Here is a 16,619-nt window from a genome sequence, read left to right on the forward strand (position 1 = left end):
TAAAACACATCAGCCATGTCCATGTCAGGGCAGCGACTGCTGACAACTCATTTTATAGATGAGCTTTAATCTGTTTCCTGTTGTTTTTGGCTTTTGTTCCTCTAATGTGTGTGTGTGTGTGTGTGCGTGTGTGTGTGTGTGTGTGTGTGTGTGTGCGTGTGTGTGTGTGTGTGTGCGTGTGCGTGTGTGCGTGTGCGTGTGTGTGTGTGTGTGTGTGTGTGTGTGTGTGTGTGTGTGTGTGTGTGCAGCAGTGAATGCACCGCTGTGTGGACAGGTACTCTGGTCTTAATGTGGAGTTTTATCAGACTGTGAAACACTTTGTGTTTTAAAACAGAAAATATTTGATCTGAATTTATTTTGAAAATCACCGTCACACAGCCGTCTCGTCGCTTTCACAGATTTTTCTGTGAACAGATGAGCAGCAGAAGTTTTCAGCATTTTACATTCAGATGTTTCACAAACTGTTGGATTGTCTGTCTGGGATTTCATAGCCAGTCATGTGACTGCTGTCCTGCCAATCAGCTTCACTGTATGTGAGACGTCTTATTGTTTAGCATTAAACTTCATGTTGTCTCAGCCTTTATGATGTGTGTTACTGGCATCAAATTCAAAATAAGAGCATAAAAATGAAGCAACTGAAAGTTCTGACAGGACAATAAAATATCAATAGACTTTATTGAATAGAGTTTACAATGAAGATGGATGCAGAGCCATGACTGTAGTTTACAGAATCAAACAGCAGCAGAGACATTTCTGAGACAGAAAAATGTATATTTAATATGATAATAGAGAGCATGAATGCCCGATTCACTGACGTATACGGCATATCTACTGTTATATTGCTGGGTGCTCATTTGAACTATAAAGTATGAAGTCAAAAAGCTCAGACATCAGGCTGCTCTGAACACTCAGTTTCACCTTTTTCTCCTCTTGAACTTTCATATGTAGAGACAGGATATCATGAACATTTATATCTGAGACACAGAAGGTCCGCCCACCTGCTCACCTGCAAACTTTAGCTTCACCAGTCAGAAGAAACAAAGAGGCATAAAACAGCTCGTCAGACACTCTGTGATCTGAGCTTAGGATAAAGAAGGATGATTTCCAACTGTCAGTCATGCAAAGCTACGCTGTTACAGTCCAGCAGTCAGAGTACAGAGATGGAAATAAGTTGAATTACACAGCAGATCATCTGAGGAACATCAGCCAATAACGTTCAGACTAAACCGCCACAGTCTTCCTTCTCACAGTAAGCGGCTGTCTCCTCCTCTCTGTGGAAAACCTTCCCATCAGGCTGCGTCCTCCACCTCAGCTTCACCTCCTCTCTGATCCCTTGCTCCACCAGCTTCTCCCTCACCTGAAACACAGTTTTCACACATTAACAGAAGCTCCTCATTAATCAGCCGTTGTTTCTGTAGTGAGCAGAAAACGTTGTTCGTGCTGTTTCTGGGGGAAATGAACTAAATGAACTGGCTGGGGATGAAACTGAAGTCTGGAATTAGGCCTCATTGCCTGTCATTGGTTCACGTCGTCTCCTCACAGTAATCTGAAATTAAATGACTTCTTCAAGTTACCAGTTAAAAAAGGTTAAATAATACAAATGGATGGGATTGCATTAAACGAGCCCCGTATCTCTGCAGCTGTGTGCTGTCACGTGTCCCTGAACCTGCACAGACTCACTGCTCTCTATCATTTCACAGTAGTTATAGCGGTCTGTTCCTTGTATCGGGGCCCGTGTGACCTCTGACCTGCTGCAGGATGGATTCTTGCACTGTGGGGTCGTTCAGGTCTGCAGATCCCGCCCTCAGCTGAACCTTCACTGACCTCGAGGCTGAAGGTTTGACATCTGCAGAGAAAGAAAAGCCCGATGAGCCCAGGAGGACCAGACTGTGCAGAAACACAGAGGACAGACTCACCTCTGGAGCAGAGGAAGGGGCGTTGGTCACTACAGTTATGACTGTTGAAGGAGCCTGTTGATCCGACTATTGTGGCACAGTTTACGCTGTTATCAGGCTGCCCGGGCCCCCACGGCAGGTTGGAGGCTGTGCTCGAGTTTGACCACGTCCAGTATTTTCTGTACAGTCCAATCCAGGCGTCATCAGTAAACGGCAACATCAAAGCTATCTGGGTGTTGTCCTGCGTGTTGGTGATGGTGCTCAGGTCTGTGTACGTCTGTCTGCAGTATGACTGAGCATCAGACCAGGTCATTGAGTTCTTCACCAGGATGCGTTTGTTAGTCGTAGCTGAAACAAAAGATCAGACGGATTCAAACCTGCAGCTAAAATGTTCAGTTTGTCAAACCCTGGTACCAAAGTCTGAAACACTCACCGTCATAGCAGACAAAGCTATGTTGTTCTGAGCACAGTCTTGTGGACCATGATCCATCACTAGATATTGTAACACACTCATCAGTCCCTGGCTGTCCCGGTGACCACATATTAAACCAGGATGACTGAACTGGACCGAGGCGAGACCATTTCCAGCCGCTCCTGGAGAGTCCAATCCACGCCTCGGTGCTCCCCGCCCTTTTCTGAGCTTCCTGGATGAGAGCTGAGCTGTTAACGATGGCGAGGTCAATGTGCTCATCTCTGCAGTATTGCTGAGCATCGTTCCAGGACTTCTGCAGGTCAACCAGGTGGAGCTGTCTGACTAACTGATCAGACTGAAGATGGCAGACCATCACGTAACCTGAGAGGACACGAGTCAGTCAGCGCGGTCACAGACTCACCTCAGCTCGACTATTTTAGTCATCAGGAGAATAAATTCTTTACATAATACCACAACACAAACTTTTTGTTGACATTTTTAAAGACGTGAATATATGTTAATATATGTGTCCTTCAAAGGATGTGTAACTCGTGTACTGGTTAAAAGCTGTTTTACGGTGCCTGTGGACACCTCCACACTGGTTTCCTGCTCCAGGGCGAAACTCTCACATCAGGTTAAAAAGCTGCTTTAACAGTGCTAAGTTTGTTTTTCACTCTGGCCTTATTGCACATGTATTTGGACGATTTTTCCTCTTCAGTGTGCACAATGAAGGAAAACGACGTGTTAGTGGTCGAGGCTCACAGCTGAACAACACGTGCACTAGGGCTGGGCCATATTATACCGTTCACGGTAATACCGGTACAATGTTAGGCAACGATAAGAAAATGAAATATCGTAACAGAATATGGGTAAAACGCGCATGTGCAGTGCCTTTGTTTTCATACGCACATGGCCGAAAAAACATGGCGGAAACGGAGAATGAGAAGGGGGAAAGCGGATCGTTGAGTGAAACGGATGAACCAGAATAGGTTTGTAAAAATGGTGCAACTTCAGTGATGTGGAACTGGTTTGGTGTTTGTCCGTCAGATCGTTCAGGTCCCAAAGTCAAACAAACACTGCAGCGTCACTGAGAGTTAAAAACTGTCTAAATTCTCTCATCTTTAATAAAACAATCAGCATTGCTGATTTACCAGGTGTAACTATGAAGTTTAGCATCCAAGCATCCATGAAAACAGAATTTATTACATTTTAGAAGTTAGCAGGAAGCTAGCGGAAGTTAGCTCGCTAGTTTTGCTTGTTCTGACTGAGAGATTTCTGAAAAAATTCAAACATACTGCTCTGCTATCACTTCCAACATAAATGAAGACAGGAAACTAAACAGCAGTGACGTTTGTAAAGTTACTGAAGTTGGGCTAGCTGGTATATAATGATGTGCTACGTGATCGCTAGCAACACAGCTATGTTAGCATAGCATAAACACTGAAGCTGGAGGATGAACGCTAACACTTTTCCACTCGATAAAAGTTAACGTGAAGGTTCCTGATGGTTAGAGACAAATACAGTCGCATGGCAGGATGCTATAAACGGACCAAACTCGTCAGGAGAACAACTGAGATTATCCATCCACAATACGAGGCTAGTCATTAATATACTGCAACAACATGGGAATAGAGCCGCTGTGATAGAAAACAGCATTAATGAATCGATGGTACAGAAGTGGAGGAAGCAAGAAGAATGAGTTGAATAAAGCTTGATTTATCTGACTGCTTTGTTTCCCTTAATGTGTCTTATAATCCCGTGCACCTTATGGTCCGAAAAATACATATTTGACTTTTTTATTTGGCTCACTGCAGTTTAATGTTGCAAAGCTCCTCTTTTTAACTTTGGTGGATGTTATACTTGGTTATGCTCAGGATATGTCAGCCCATTTCTACTGGAAATGCCTTTTGGTTAAACTTTCAGCAAAGAATTTGCATTTGCATTGTTAAATGTTTATATAGCTTTAATGCACATAAAACAGCTGCTTGTTTAAGTGAAAATAAATGGATGGGTTTTTTTGTGCGCTAGCAAAGTTGTGGAGTTGTATTTTGTCTCACATCAATTATATTGTCAGTTATATCGTTATCGCAAATTTTCAAATTTATATCGTGATAAATATTTTTGGCCATATCGCCCTGCTCTAACGTGCACACGGACGTGGTAAAAGCAGTCAGGATCTTTTTCAGCGAGCTGACGGGTTTGCAGCGTTTCAGGCTTTCAGTCAGATTTCTACACAGAAAATAAAATCAAGACGTGTTTTTCTCAGCAGTGCACACAAACAGCCACGTTCATGCACTGACTCTTCCCTCCTTTCTTTCTTTACTCTTTTACTTCACTTTATACAAACTGTTACAAACTGCCGACTATTAAACTGTCAATCAAACTTCTAACTGGACCCAAAGAAACCTTTAGAAGTTCAGTTGACATGACAAAGGTCTTTGGAGATTGTACGAGTGTTCCTGTGACTGCTTGAAGCTCGTTTACAGACACCTTTAAAATAATCCCTATGGAGCAGTTCACTTTGTGCTTTCTTTGACTTTCTGATATCAAACGTTTTATTCAAACTGTAAATGAGGCGACTGAGATGAGTTCACAGACCTGAGAGCAGCAGCAGGATCAGTCCACACCTCTTCATGACTGAGAGCTGAAAAACTGTGAAGACGTCCTCATGAATCTCATCTGCAGCTGCTCGTTCATTATTAATCATAACACTTAAAGCAGCATCAACAAAGAGGCAGCTGTTTCTGTCATTCACTCCATTTCTATCTAATCTAATCATTCAAACAAAACTATCAAACATATTCAACATTTGAAACGTTCAACTTTAAAAATATTGTCTTCCTTCAATTATCATCATTTTGTTTATTAGAATACCAGACAATGAATGTGTGAGATTATCAAATAAACCAAACATATGCAGAACATACCCGACACGATGAGACGTCTGTGCAGCTGTGACACAGTCAGAACTCTTCATCCGATATAAATGTCATCCTCGCTCCTCCTCCCACGTCCATCTTTGTAGACTTTGTAAAAGTGGTTTTAGAAAGCAGCCCAGTGTTCATTAAAGTGCATTTGATTAAAGATGCTCAGAGTCGTTTAACTGAAGATGACTTATTCAAAGTTAGTACAGATGCAAACAGACTGACGTCTGCCCGACCACTTCAATGTTCCTTGAATAATCTAAAGAACTTGGAAAGAAAAGCATCTGATCTTCTTTAATTTTCTTGAAGATGTTTCATGCGAGAAGCTTCTTCAGTTTTAAGGTCAATTGGTGGTGACTGCCAGATTTTCAAGCTCTATGGGAGTGTCCCCCAAGGGGGTCATGGACCCGCTATTGATCCTCTACCTAATCACACGGGCCAAGGTGTGAAAACGGGTGTGGGTCACAATCAGCCAAGATTTCGGGTGAGCTCACTGTGAAACTTAGCCCCACCCTATCATGTGATTTCCTGAGTTGAAATGGTTCATGATGTGAGTGGGCATTAAGGCATCTAGGAAGGATCACCAAACTGGCTTATTGATGGCAGACAGTTGGTGTGGAAAGCCTCTGTTCAAAGAGGGTTGTTCATTGTGGACATAGATGGCTTCTTCACTTGTCTTTCAAACCATCTGTCTTCTCAGTCCAAATTTTGAACATTAGTGTCCTTGAAAGAGTGACCTTTGTCCTTTAGATGCAGATGGAGAGCCAAGTCCTGTCCCGCCAAGGTGGCTCCTCTATGTTGTGCCATGCGTTTATGAAATGGCTTTTTGGTGTCTCCAATATAGAGTTCTGAGGAGTTTTGAGATCCCTTCCCAGACACCTTAAAGCCCACTCCTTAGAATACAATGACCTGGATGACTGAGAAACCTCAATTTTCCAGCTGACGTGGCAGGTCCGACTTAAAAACTCTCACTGGTTCAGAGTTAGCTGAGGCCTCCAGCTCAGCCTCTGGTTAGGCTCCGGGCAGTTTCTATGAAGGAGCCGGTTGAGCCTCACAAAACACATTTTCAACACAGTTGTTCAATAAAACATTATTTATATGCCCACAATTGGTGTGGCAGCAATTTTTCACACCAGCCTATTAATCAACCAAAGACCCAGACAGACTTTTAATTCATTTGAAAGCCTGATGCTTAGCCTCGTCCACCCCAGCTGTGAAACTCAGACACCAGTCTTACTTGTTATCATCTATCGTCCACCTGGGCCTTACACAGAGTTTCTGTCTGATTTCTCAGACTTTTTATCTAATTTAGTTCTGAGCTCAGATAAAATAATTATTGTGGGTGATTTTAACATCCATGTAGATGCTAAAAATGGCAGCCTCAACATGGCATTTAATCTGTTATTAGACTCAACTGGCTTCTCTCAAACTCTAAAAGAACCCACCCACCACTTTAATCACACTCTAGATCTTGTTTTAACATATGGCATAGAAACTGAACATTTAACAGTGTTTCCTGAAAACCCTCTCCTGTCTGATCATTTCTTGATAACATTTACATTTACAATAATTGATTACACAGCAGTGGAGAGTAGACTTTATCACAGTAGATGTCTTTCTGAAAGCGCTGTAACTAAGTTTAAGAATATAATCCACCCACTGTTATCATCTTCAATGCCCTGTACCAACACAGAGCAGAGCAGCTATCTGAACACTACTCCAACAGAGGTCGATTATCTTGTTAATAATTTTACCTCCTCACTACGTACGACTCTGGATACTGTAGCTCCTGTGAAAACTAAGGTCTCTAATCAGAAGTACCTGACTCCGTGGTATAATGTTACCCTGGAAGTGGTTTTATACTGGAACAGGTAAATCAACCTTCACAAACTGGGGCACAGGCGAGCCTGGTGTGGGGAAGTGTGTGACGGTATCTGCATTGGGATTCTGGTCGACCAGAGAGTGTTCAGAAGGGAAGCACTTCATCTGTTACAGCGGTGAGTGGCATCGGCACCTAAAAGCACCACGACGAAGGAACAATAGTCTCTCAGATAGATATATATATTTATATATTTATATTATTATGTACAACTAAAACATATTTAGTCGAAGAAAAGATATCATGATCAGCATTTCTTAAAAATAACAGCTTGTAGTTTAAAAAAGGCGAATGTTGTTGGTGAACATTTCCAGCCTGTGCTCTGACTCTGTCTGCTCGTTTCTCTTCCAGGTGATGCTGGCCGTTACATCCTGGTGCAGGACTCGAGGAGCTTTCATGGCGCTCGGTCCTACTGCAGGGACAGGTACACAGACCTGAGCACCGTCAACAGTGTGGTGAACAACACGGAGATCGTGACTCTGCTGGCGTCACACATGTATGATAGTTATTCAGTGAATGGAAATAGATGGCCGATTCCCTCTTTCTCACTTGCCTGGATTGGTTTGAGCAACAGCTGGGAGTGGTCCGATGGCAGCGACGTCCAGCTCCTGCCTCTGACTTTGCAATCAGGAGATGGGGACTGTGTGATGGTGGACCAATCATCATCATCGTTGCTTTTCCAGCCAAACTGGGGCACAGGCTTTTTAGGATCTCGACCTTTCTGACTTTGATAACATGTCGTATTTCAAACAAGCGGGAAGAAAATGTCCAAATACACAACTGTTAAACATGTCACTGAGATCAATGGAGACAAGTTTAACAGTTGTGTGTCTTTGCTGATGAGATACATCACTGGGGAAGAATGAAATTCAATCATCCTGTGCTGGTTAGAAATCAGTCACTGTGTCTTTATCAGGTTATAACGCTTTCTCTCTACACTGTCAATAATCAGTCTCAGTGATTGATTAACGAGGAGCTTCTGTTAATGTGTGAAAACTGTGTTTCAGGTGAGGGAGAAGCTGGCGGAGCAAGGGATCAGAGAGGAGGTGAAGCTGAGGTGGAGGACGCAGCCTGATGGGAAGGTTTTCCACAGAGAGGAGGAGACAGCCGGTTACTGTGAGAAGGAAGACTGTGGCGGTTTAGTCTGCACACCAGGAAGTGACATCAGCTGCTTTTACACTCAGCTCTCTCTTCATAATAAATATTATAAAATGTATTTAAACCAATTTATTATTGTTTTTTAACATCTCCACATGCAACTGAGTTACATGTTTAAATGGAGCCTCGTTTGCTCTCACTCTGGTCATTTTCTTGCATAAACACACAAAAACACAGTGAGGACTGAAATATGATCATCTTTATTTGGAAGAGAAGCATCCAGTCTGCTGAACTGGAAACAGTTAAAATCATCCACATAATAAACATCTGCTCCTAAATCCTCTCTCAGAAAAGCATCGTACATCATGTAAAGCCAGACGTAGGCTGAAAGTGTTCATTCAGGTTTATTTGTTTAAAGATATCAGGAGTATTTTCTTAATGCAAAAATCGGCCTTATTCAAATTCATCTGAGAAGCAAACTCAAACTGACCTCCATCAACCACCACATGGTGAGTGAGCTGTGAAACCATGAAGCCAGACTGAGGTCATAAACAGTAAACATTGCTCATGTATTCATCCTCTCTGACTTTCTTCTGCAGTGTTAGTCTGTAAGTGTAATAAAGCTTTTCTCACAGCATCAAACCTTGAACACGTCTGCTACATCACGTCTCAGGTTTGTGTCTTCATTTGAATGTGAAGCAGAGTTTTGCATGCGATCACTGTGTTTGCATGGCTGCGTCACCGCCTCAGTGATATCTGAGTGAAGCTGTAACCATTATAATTCTGGAAAGGGCGGAAAAGCTCAACTGCTCACACACCAGCGGATATCTTTCATTCAAAATGTCATTTTAAACATATCCAACATTTTCACATATATTTTGTAATAGTTCCTCACTGTTTGTTAAAACTGCAAATGTAACAGTTGGATTCAGCAGTTATTGTGAAAATGTAAACAACATGATCAGCAATGATGTGCAAATCAATGAAATGAAATCCAGCTGTACTGGAGCAGAGATTTAATTTCATTTAAGATTTACTTTCCAATTAAATCTATGATTACTTCAAAAACAGTTGGAAAGCAGCACTTTAGGGTTCAATACCCACTAGGGCCAGGTGTTACCTTTCTGCCCTTCCTCTGTGGTGGTTAGCCTTTGGTGAAATCATTCAGGGGTTTGACAAGTTTTGGTCAGTCCTTCACAAACCGTCGATAGTACCCTACAAAGCCTAGAAAAGACTTGAGCTCACTGAGTGTCTGGGGTCATGGTCAGGTTCTGAGAGCTCTGAGCTTCTCGGGATCAGTCTCTACAACTTTGCTAGAAACAATGTGTCTCAAGTATCGCACTGAACTTTGGAAAAAGGAGCACTTTTGGGGAGAAAGGTTCAACCCATATTCTCCCACTTGCTGAATGACATGTAGAAGCCTGGTTTCACGTTCCTCCAAAGTACTAGAGAACACAATGATGTTGTAACCCAGTGAGTTTACACGGCTCAGTAATGCAATACAACATTGTTATTGTTAATTGTGATTCATCATTATTCTGTTAATCACTGAGTTGAGCTAAAGTAAATCAGTAATAACAGATAAATAATATAAATATGAAATAAAACCCCAAAGAGTTTATTTAACACCCCTACTGGTTAGGAAGGAACAAGCCCCGCCTTCCCCGGCTCTGCACCGTCACATGTGCTCAGACACAGAAGCCGTGTCCCAAAATGTCGGCCGCATCCTTCGGAGGACCCGGCCTTCGCGGTCTACGTGGGCCGGGTCCTTCGAGGTGCGAGACGGTGAAATGGGACGGTCCAGCCGTCAGATCTGCGTCAGCGCTGTCTCGGTGGAGTTTAATAAACTCGGCCGTCTGCTCCGTGCTATCTAAAATATAACAGGACGCTGGCATAAATTCTCGACCGTCTCACACTTCTGTTTAATCAGTTTTCTGTTTAACGTTTATTCAGCTGTGTGAAAACCACCCGATGGATTAATAAAGTTGTATTTAATCTAATAACTTTGATCTCAGCCAAACCAATTTACTCCGGAACAAATGAAACACCGAAAAAAGGAAAACAATTACATTTTTAAGTTCTCCGAGTGACTTAAATATCATGTTTAACCTGAGTAGCGACAGAGCGGGGGTCTGAAAACGATGAAGCCGGGAGTCCGCTGCTCTCGCCGGCTGGAGTGACCATTGAACCCCCCGGCTTACTATGAGCTGCTTTTGCAGTTCCAGGAAACCTGTACTGAGACCCTAAACATTGTGGCTCCATCAAAAACCAGGCGGCCTAAACGTATTCCCCAGCCCTGGTTAAATGAATCCACCCGAGCGGTCAGACGTCAATGCAGGAGAGCAGAGCGAAAGTGGAAGAAAGACAAACTGCAGGTTTCTTTTGAAATATTAAAGGACTGTTGGGAATGCTATCAACATACAGTGAAAAATGAAAAAAACACATTTTTCTCAGGTAAAAAATGGTAAATGGCCTGTATTTGTATAGCGCTTTACGTGGTCCTAAGGACCCCAAAGCGCATCAAGTGATCGCATCAAATTGTCATAATGCCCCGCGCTCTTTATAAGACCATCAGTTCTATTTTAAACGTGCCCCAGTCTGCCACCCTGGAAGGCTCTGACAGATAAGTCCATCAGGTCAGCAATAATACCTCCTACATATGACCCATCCACGTTTAGTCCCTGTTCAGCTGCCTTGTACCAGTTTGAACCCATCTCAATTACACTTCTTAACGAGATGGTTAGACAAATGAAACCTTCTGGTTCTCCCGTGGATGTGATCCCTGCATGGCTCTTTAAAGAGGTTTTCTGTCACAGTACTGGGTCGGCGCAGCACCTGGTTTATCTCCATTCTTGGCAGTCAGCTCATTTTTGCTTCAGAGGTCTCATCGGAGGAAGCGGGGGAAGAGAGAGACAGCTTTCCTGTGCTGCTTTGTCAGCTTCGGAGAGAAGTTGATCTTCGGGCGCTTTATTCCTGGGCTGCTGCTGGTAAGATACACCTGAGACTTGTTGGAGCTGGATTAATCCCCACAACTCTGAAAGCATGGAAAGCAGTGTTGGGTAAGTTACTTTAAATTAGTAACTTAGTTACATTACTAGTTACTTCTATCAAAAGTAACTCAGTTACTTCAAGTACTCTCAGAAACAGTTCATAACTTCAACTCATTCCTGTCACCTAAAAGGTAAACCTGTTTCTCCATCACCTGTTCAGCTCTGATGGTTCAGTAAGGACATCTCCTGGTTTCATCTCCATGTTTCCCTCTCACCACATATCCAACCGACATCATGACCAGCAGCTTTCCAGCTGTGGCTCCAGCAAACATCAGATCGATCAGTTTCATGACTGAAGGAGCAACAGGAGAGGGAGGGGAGAGGATGAGAAGAGGCAGCTGTGCAGCAAAGACAGAATAAATCCAGCTTTGTGTCTTTTTCATTGTAGCTGAAGTCCGGGACACGAAACGCGTAATATTACATAATAATAATATAATATTTTCGTTTAATACGAGAGGATTCCGTTTTTTATGGGATGTTTGGCAACTCTAATAATTAACCTTATGAACAAAATAAAGTTCAACATCAGTAACATCATAGCACCACCCAGCTGTATAGAAACTCCGTCATGCTAGCTAGCACGCAGTACGGAAAAGTCAGCATAACGAGAATAAACTCCACCTAAACTTGGTTCATATCTGACCCAGATGGACTGCAGGTCATAACTTCTTACCTGAAGTTCAGTTCACCTGACACTCGGACCGGGGGCCGCCTCGGGTCTCTTTTCCTTCTGCATCCCCCTTCCCTCATCCACCTGCTGGCCTCCACCACTTGCTAATGTTACTGAATCTGTGGAAGCTCCGCGATGCCACCACACGAAGTAACGAGTAACGAGCCTATCTAAATCCCAGTAACGAGTAACGCGTTCCTGATTTTGGCATAATAACTAGTTACCGTGCTCGTTACCACAATAATAACGTAGTTACTGTAACGCGTTACTTAATAACGCGTTAGTCCCAACACTGCTAATGAGTCGCAGCAATGCAAAGAAACACTGAATCATTTTAACCAACATCAAAGCTGTCACAGAAATAAGAATATATCCACGTGTTTGAATAAAAACAGACTGGGTGTTTTCTCACAGCTGAAACTAAAGCAAGAAGCAAAAGGAAGCTGAAACGGTGCCTCCAAACACACTGACAGACCTTTGTGGGCTTGATTTAAGACTCCCTGATTGCAGACGGATCATGAACAGGCTGCACTTGTGTTAGACTCATTTTTAACCACCTAAACTTTTAACATCATGCAGCTGTTTGACGGAGAAGAAAATCTGAGAGAAACTGATCACGCCAACCTGCCTCTGCCTCCACCTGCAGGCTGTGCGGCTCAGAGACAGTCTCCATGTTGGTCTTCAGAGCACAGGTGTAGTTCCCAGAGTCCTCTGCAGTCAGGATGAGAAGGAGGGAGGGGCCAGTGTCTGAGAGGGCGTGGCCATCTTTGAACCACGTGACCTCCAGTTGGTGGAAAGTGCAGACTGAAGCGCAGAGCAGTGTGACGGTTTCACCTCTGCTCAACTTTTTATCATCACTGGAGCTGATTATTCTCATTTTAGACGAATCTAAAATCAAAGAGTTCATTAGTTTTAATAAACAGTCGTTAATATTAAAGATTAATATTTGTGTCAGAACCAGGATATTTTTCTCTCACCATCAACTCTGACATTCACTCCTGTCTGGTTAGTAAAACGTCCTTTAACATGATCAGCTTCCATCCTGAAGCGAAAGCTTGCGTTGTCTCCCTGCTGAACATCTCTGATCTGTAAAGTTTGTCTTCTTGTCTCCCAGATATTGATAACGAGGATCGATGTTTGCTGAGTCACTGTCACACACAGACGGAGTGTTAGTGTAGCAGTACCGGTGGTTCTGACACCAGAGGACTCTGACGATCTTTGGTGGAACTTCTGTTTGATTCACTTTGAAAGACTTCAGAGGTGTGAAGGTGCAGCGGAGGGTGGCAGTGGATCCTCTGACAGCACAGGTAGACCTGAGAGGATAGATCACAGTTTCACCCACAGCACCTAAAGAAGAGCAAACACAGAGCTGAGATCCGAACACAGTGACTCAGTTCAGAGACAGAAAATACAGACTGCTGTGTGTGAAGCTCTAAAACAAAGTTTCCGAAACGTAAAGAAGTCGGGCTGCCAGGAAGAAAGGTTTGATGTGAAAACACAAGCAGCTACAATAAGACACATAAAAATGTTAAACACGTCTTACCTGCCAGCAGGAACAGGAGCCCACAGACTGTTTTTGTCCCAAACTGCCATCCTTACGTTTTAATGAGCCGACTGAATGACGTCTTCTTTAAACGTGCGGTCAGCAGTGCTGATGAAGACACTGACTGACACACTGGGTTTGATTTCTTTGCGATCAGCTCTGAACCTCATTTTTTTTAACCTCTTAATAGAAAATATTGAAATTTCCTATTTGTCGCAACATTTCATCAAAATGACCAAACAGTGGAAAAATGCTGCTGATGTGCCTCTCACCTCCCCCTCTCCAATCTGCCGTTTTTCACTGTAAACATCAGATTTAATGCTTCTGTTGAGCTCTGGTGAAAAACCACGCTGAACATCAGCATCACAGTATAACAGTCTGTGAAAGGATCTGTGGTACCCTGGATGTTTGACCTGCTTTCTGATCTTTCATTGGACAAAGCTTGAAAAGTGCATGTTTGTTATCATGTGTGATGTGCTCTAATTTTTAACCTACATGTGATACGTGGACCATCCTCGACTCTTTCCATCATCAGACTGTGAACACTGATGATGCTTTCCTGGGAATGTCTGCTGGATCCTCAGCTCGCCCTGTTAGCTGAAACACCGGGTTGTGACATGTGAGAGTCAGGATGTGCTTGCTGTCAGTTTGTTGCCAACAGGCTGCAATCGTTCTTCTAATTTCGTCACTCCGGCTTTTGCCATGTTTGATTTATTCAACAGGTTTTTTTTGTTGCACATATTTCTTTCTTTTCTACGTCAACGTCACGCGATTCAATTCAGCTTTATTTACATAGCGCAAAATCACAACAAATGTTGCCTCGAGGCGCTGATATTGTAAGGTGAAGACCCTGCATTAACAAAGACAACAGAGAAAACACAAATGTTTCCTCTGAGCTGCGCGCATGCGAAACCTGCTGACGCAGTCTCCGCGCACAAACAATCCAACCTTCATTCAAATTGAAATAAATACGTAACAATTCATTTGAGGAGTGACGGTGGTGAGAGAGAGCGAGGTTTTAGATGTGAGAGATTTGTGACGTTTAGCGTGTTTGGAGTGTGTAGTTAATGTGTTGTTTTGTGGATAGTTTTAGTTTGTGTGTCAGAACAATGAGGCGGCTGCTGAATGTCGCAGTTCTGCCAAAAAGCCAACAAAGGCAGATTAAAGTGTAAACGCAGGTGGAAGCAGGAGCAGTGCTACACCTGCTGCTGTCAGGCCTGCAGGGATCAGGCTGTGATTTTCTCCTTTGTAGTGGACACAAATAATTTGCGTGACTCATATTTGATGCAGAACACCTGATTGTTCTGTAAATAGTTTGAAATGGTTATAAAAACTGCCTCGGCTGCATTTTTAGGTAAATAGCTTTGTTGTTTGCAAAACTCTTTTTTGAAGAATTAACTAGTAACTATAATTAATTACTTTTTCAAAATAACTTGCCCAACATTGGTAATTAAATAGTGTATTTTGCAGACAAAGAGTTCCAGGACTGTCTCCCAGACCACAGCAGGAGCTTCACACAGACTCGTTATACAAGTCAGAGCATGAAAAAATATTGTTTTCAAAATTGGGGTTTAAGTAATTTTCACTTCCAATTTGGTGTTAATATACTGCACAGGTCATGGACAAGATGTTTGCACTTTTCACTGTAAGCGGGCTAATGCACTTAATTAGAGCTACAGCGGAACCCCGATTTGTTCCCGAGGGTCGAAGCACCCATCGCGCGTTTTGAGTGAGGCGATGCTGAACGATAGGCTGTAGGCTAATTGCTAACTAGAACAACAAGTACGGAAGCCAAGGGGTTGTCACGTGATTCAGAAGACATTGTGGGCATTGTAGGCTCAGCCAATCAGAGCCAGCGGATTTCGTTACGCGGGCATTTTGCCGTAACACGGGCAGAAATATCGCCGTTCAGCGCCTTCGTAACTTGAATTTTTCATGAAACGGGGTATTCGTAAGTTCCACTGTATTCTAACAGAAATACTTTAACAGAAGAATTAAACTGCACACGTCTGATGTTACTCACAGTGGTCCGAGGCACCGCTCAGGGTGTTTGTGTGTTTGCGCAGACACATGAAAAATTACAGGCAACATTGCATACGATCCCCACTGCTTTAGCAACAGTGGGAAGGAAAAACTCCCTTTTAACAGGAAGAAACCTCCGGCAGAACCATGGTCAGGTATGGGCGGGGCCATCTGCTGTGATTGGTTGGGGTGAGAGAAGGAAGACGGGATAAAGACATGCTGTGGAAGAGAGACAGAGATTCAGTGAGGACTAGGTGTTACAGTCCCTGATAATGCTTGTTTAGATGGAGAGACTCTTGAGGGACGGCTGTTATGAGGAAAGCCCAGAAACTTTGCCAGCAGCACGCATCGTTGTGTGCCTCAACTGTCGGTCTTTTACCCAGGCTAATCTGCCATTTTCCTTCCTTGGTTAGGTTTAGGGATTAGAGATCTGATCTAGATTATCATTTTAAATTTGGGACACATCATCAGCAGTGGACCTTGGATTCATCGGGTGTTTCGGCCATTATCACTAGAATCCCTCATCCAAGGAGGCCCTGCCAGGGTTGGTCAGGCCCTGGAGTGTCAGTGGTTTATGTTAACTTATTATTTCTCTCCTTTCTTCTGTTTAGTTTCCTACAGTTTATTTTCTATCTTTTCACTGCAACTTAGAAATAATACTCACCTGTTTAGCATTTATGGAGCCTCACTTCTTCAAAGGGATAGAAAAGGTGATCGAGAGAAGTAAGACAAAAGGGACAAGATAGGAGAGAGCAGAGAGGAGAGGTGGAAGAGGGGCGCCCGATCTGGCTTCCCACACCTCCCCGCCGGATCCGGCTGTACGCTCTTCCTCCCCACTGCCTCCCAGAAAAGGGAAGAAGAGCAGAGGGGAGAAGAGCGGAGAATTTCTTTTCTCTCGTGGTTAGCTGACTGAGTGATGTCAGCCCTTTTTAACCATAGCCAGTGACTGGTCCTCTCAGCAGTGTTAGCTAGCTCTCTTATAGCCTGCCGTTGCGCCTGTCCTCTGATCCCAGTCTCTAAGCAGCTTTGCTGTTGTACTGGCAACAAAGCCCCTGCACCCCACCTCCACCGGGTGCACCTTGATCTTCCAGCCTCTGTGAATGGGACTCATGGCCATTGGTCAGTG

At 43.4% G+C, this 16,619-nt stretch overlaps 2 protein-coding genes and 1 pseudogene across 2 annotated transcripts; 1 reads left to right on the plus strand and 2 right to left on the minus strand.

The window, feature by feature from the left end:
* Positions 1–650: 650 nt before the first annotated feature.
* Positions 651–5,033, minus strand: LOC120733057 (C-type mannose receptor 2-like). The gene is made up of 5 exons (XM_040031053.1): positions 4,906–5,033; positions 2,329–2,688; positions 1,917–2,243; positions 1,749–1,846; positions 651–1,357 (listed from the first exon to the last, which is right to left on the minus strand). Exons 1-5 carry the CDS (start codon positions 5,012–5,014, stop codon positions 1,217–1,219), a joined length of 1,035 nt encoding a protein of 344 aa, XP_039886987.1. The 5' UTR covers positions 5,015–5,033; the 3' UTR covers positions 651–1,216.
* A 2,009-nt stretch (positions 5,034–7,042) lies between these two features.
* On the plus strand, positions 7,043–9,553 carry LOC120733058. The gene is made up of 4 exons (XM_040031054.1): positions 7,043–7,228; positions 7,462–7,760; positions 8,118–8,226; positions 9,477–9,553. The coding sequence occupies exons 1-4, from the start codon at positions 7,069–7,071 to the stop codon at positions 9,551–9,553; spliced, it is 645 nt and encodes a 214-aa protein (XP_039886988.1). The 5' UTR covers positions 7,043–7,068.
* A 2,946-nt stretch (positions 9,554–12,499) lies between these two features.
* LOC120733059 lies at positions 12,500–16,610 on the minus strand (annotated as a pseudogene).
* Between the last annotated feature and the right edge of the window lie 9 nt (positions 16,611–16,619).

Source organism: Simochromis diagramma, unplaced genomic scaffold, assembly GCF_900408965.1.
Source record: "Simochromis diagramma unplaced genomic scaffold, fSimDia1.1 OVJJ01000361.1, whole genome shotgun sequence".
Classification (NCBI taxonomy): domain Eukaryota; kingdom Metazoa; phylum Chordata; class Actinopteri; order Cichliformes; family Cichlidae; genus Simochromis; species Simochromis diagramma.

Coding starts and splice junctions, on each gene's coding strand:
- LOC120733057 (XM_040031053.1), bottom strand. CDS start 5,014: ATGATTAATAATGAACGAGCAGCTGCAGATGAGATTCATGAGGACGTC. Junction 2,689..4,905: donor GATCCTGCTGCTGCTCTCAG/GTCTGTGAACTC, acceptor GTGTCCTCTCAG/GTTACGTGATGGTCTGCCAT. Junction 1,847..1,916: donor CCCCTTCCTCTGCTCCAGAG/GTGAGTCTGTCC, acceptor CTTTCTCTGCAG/ATGTCAAACCTTCAGCCTCG.
- LOC120733058 (XM_040031054.1), top strand. CDS start 7,069: ATGTTACCCTGGAAGTGGTTTTATACTGGAACAGGTAAATCAACCTTC. Junction 7,229..7,461: donor GCACTTCATCTGTTACAGCG/GTGAGTGGCATC, acceptor TTTCTCTTCCAG/GTGATGCTGGCCGTTACATC. Junction 7,761..8,117: donor GAGATGGGGACTGTGTGATG/GTGGACCAATCA, acceptor ACTGTGTTTCAG/GTGAGGGAGAAGCTGGCGGA.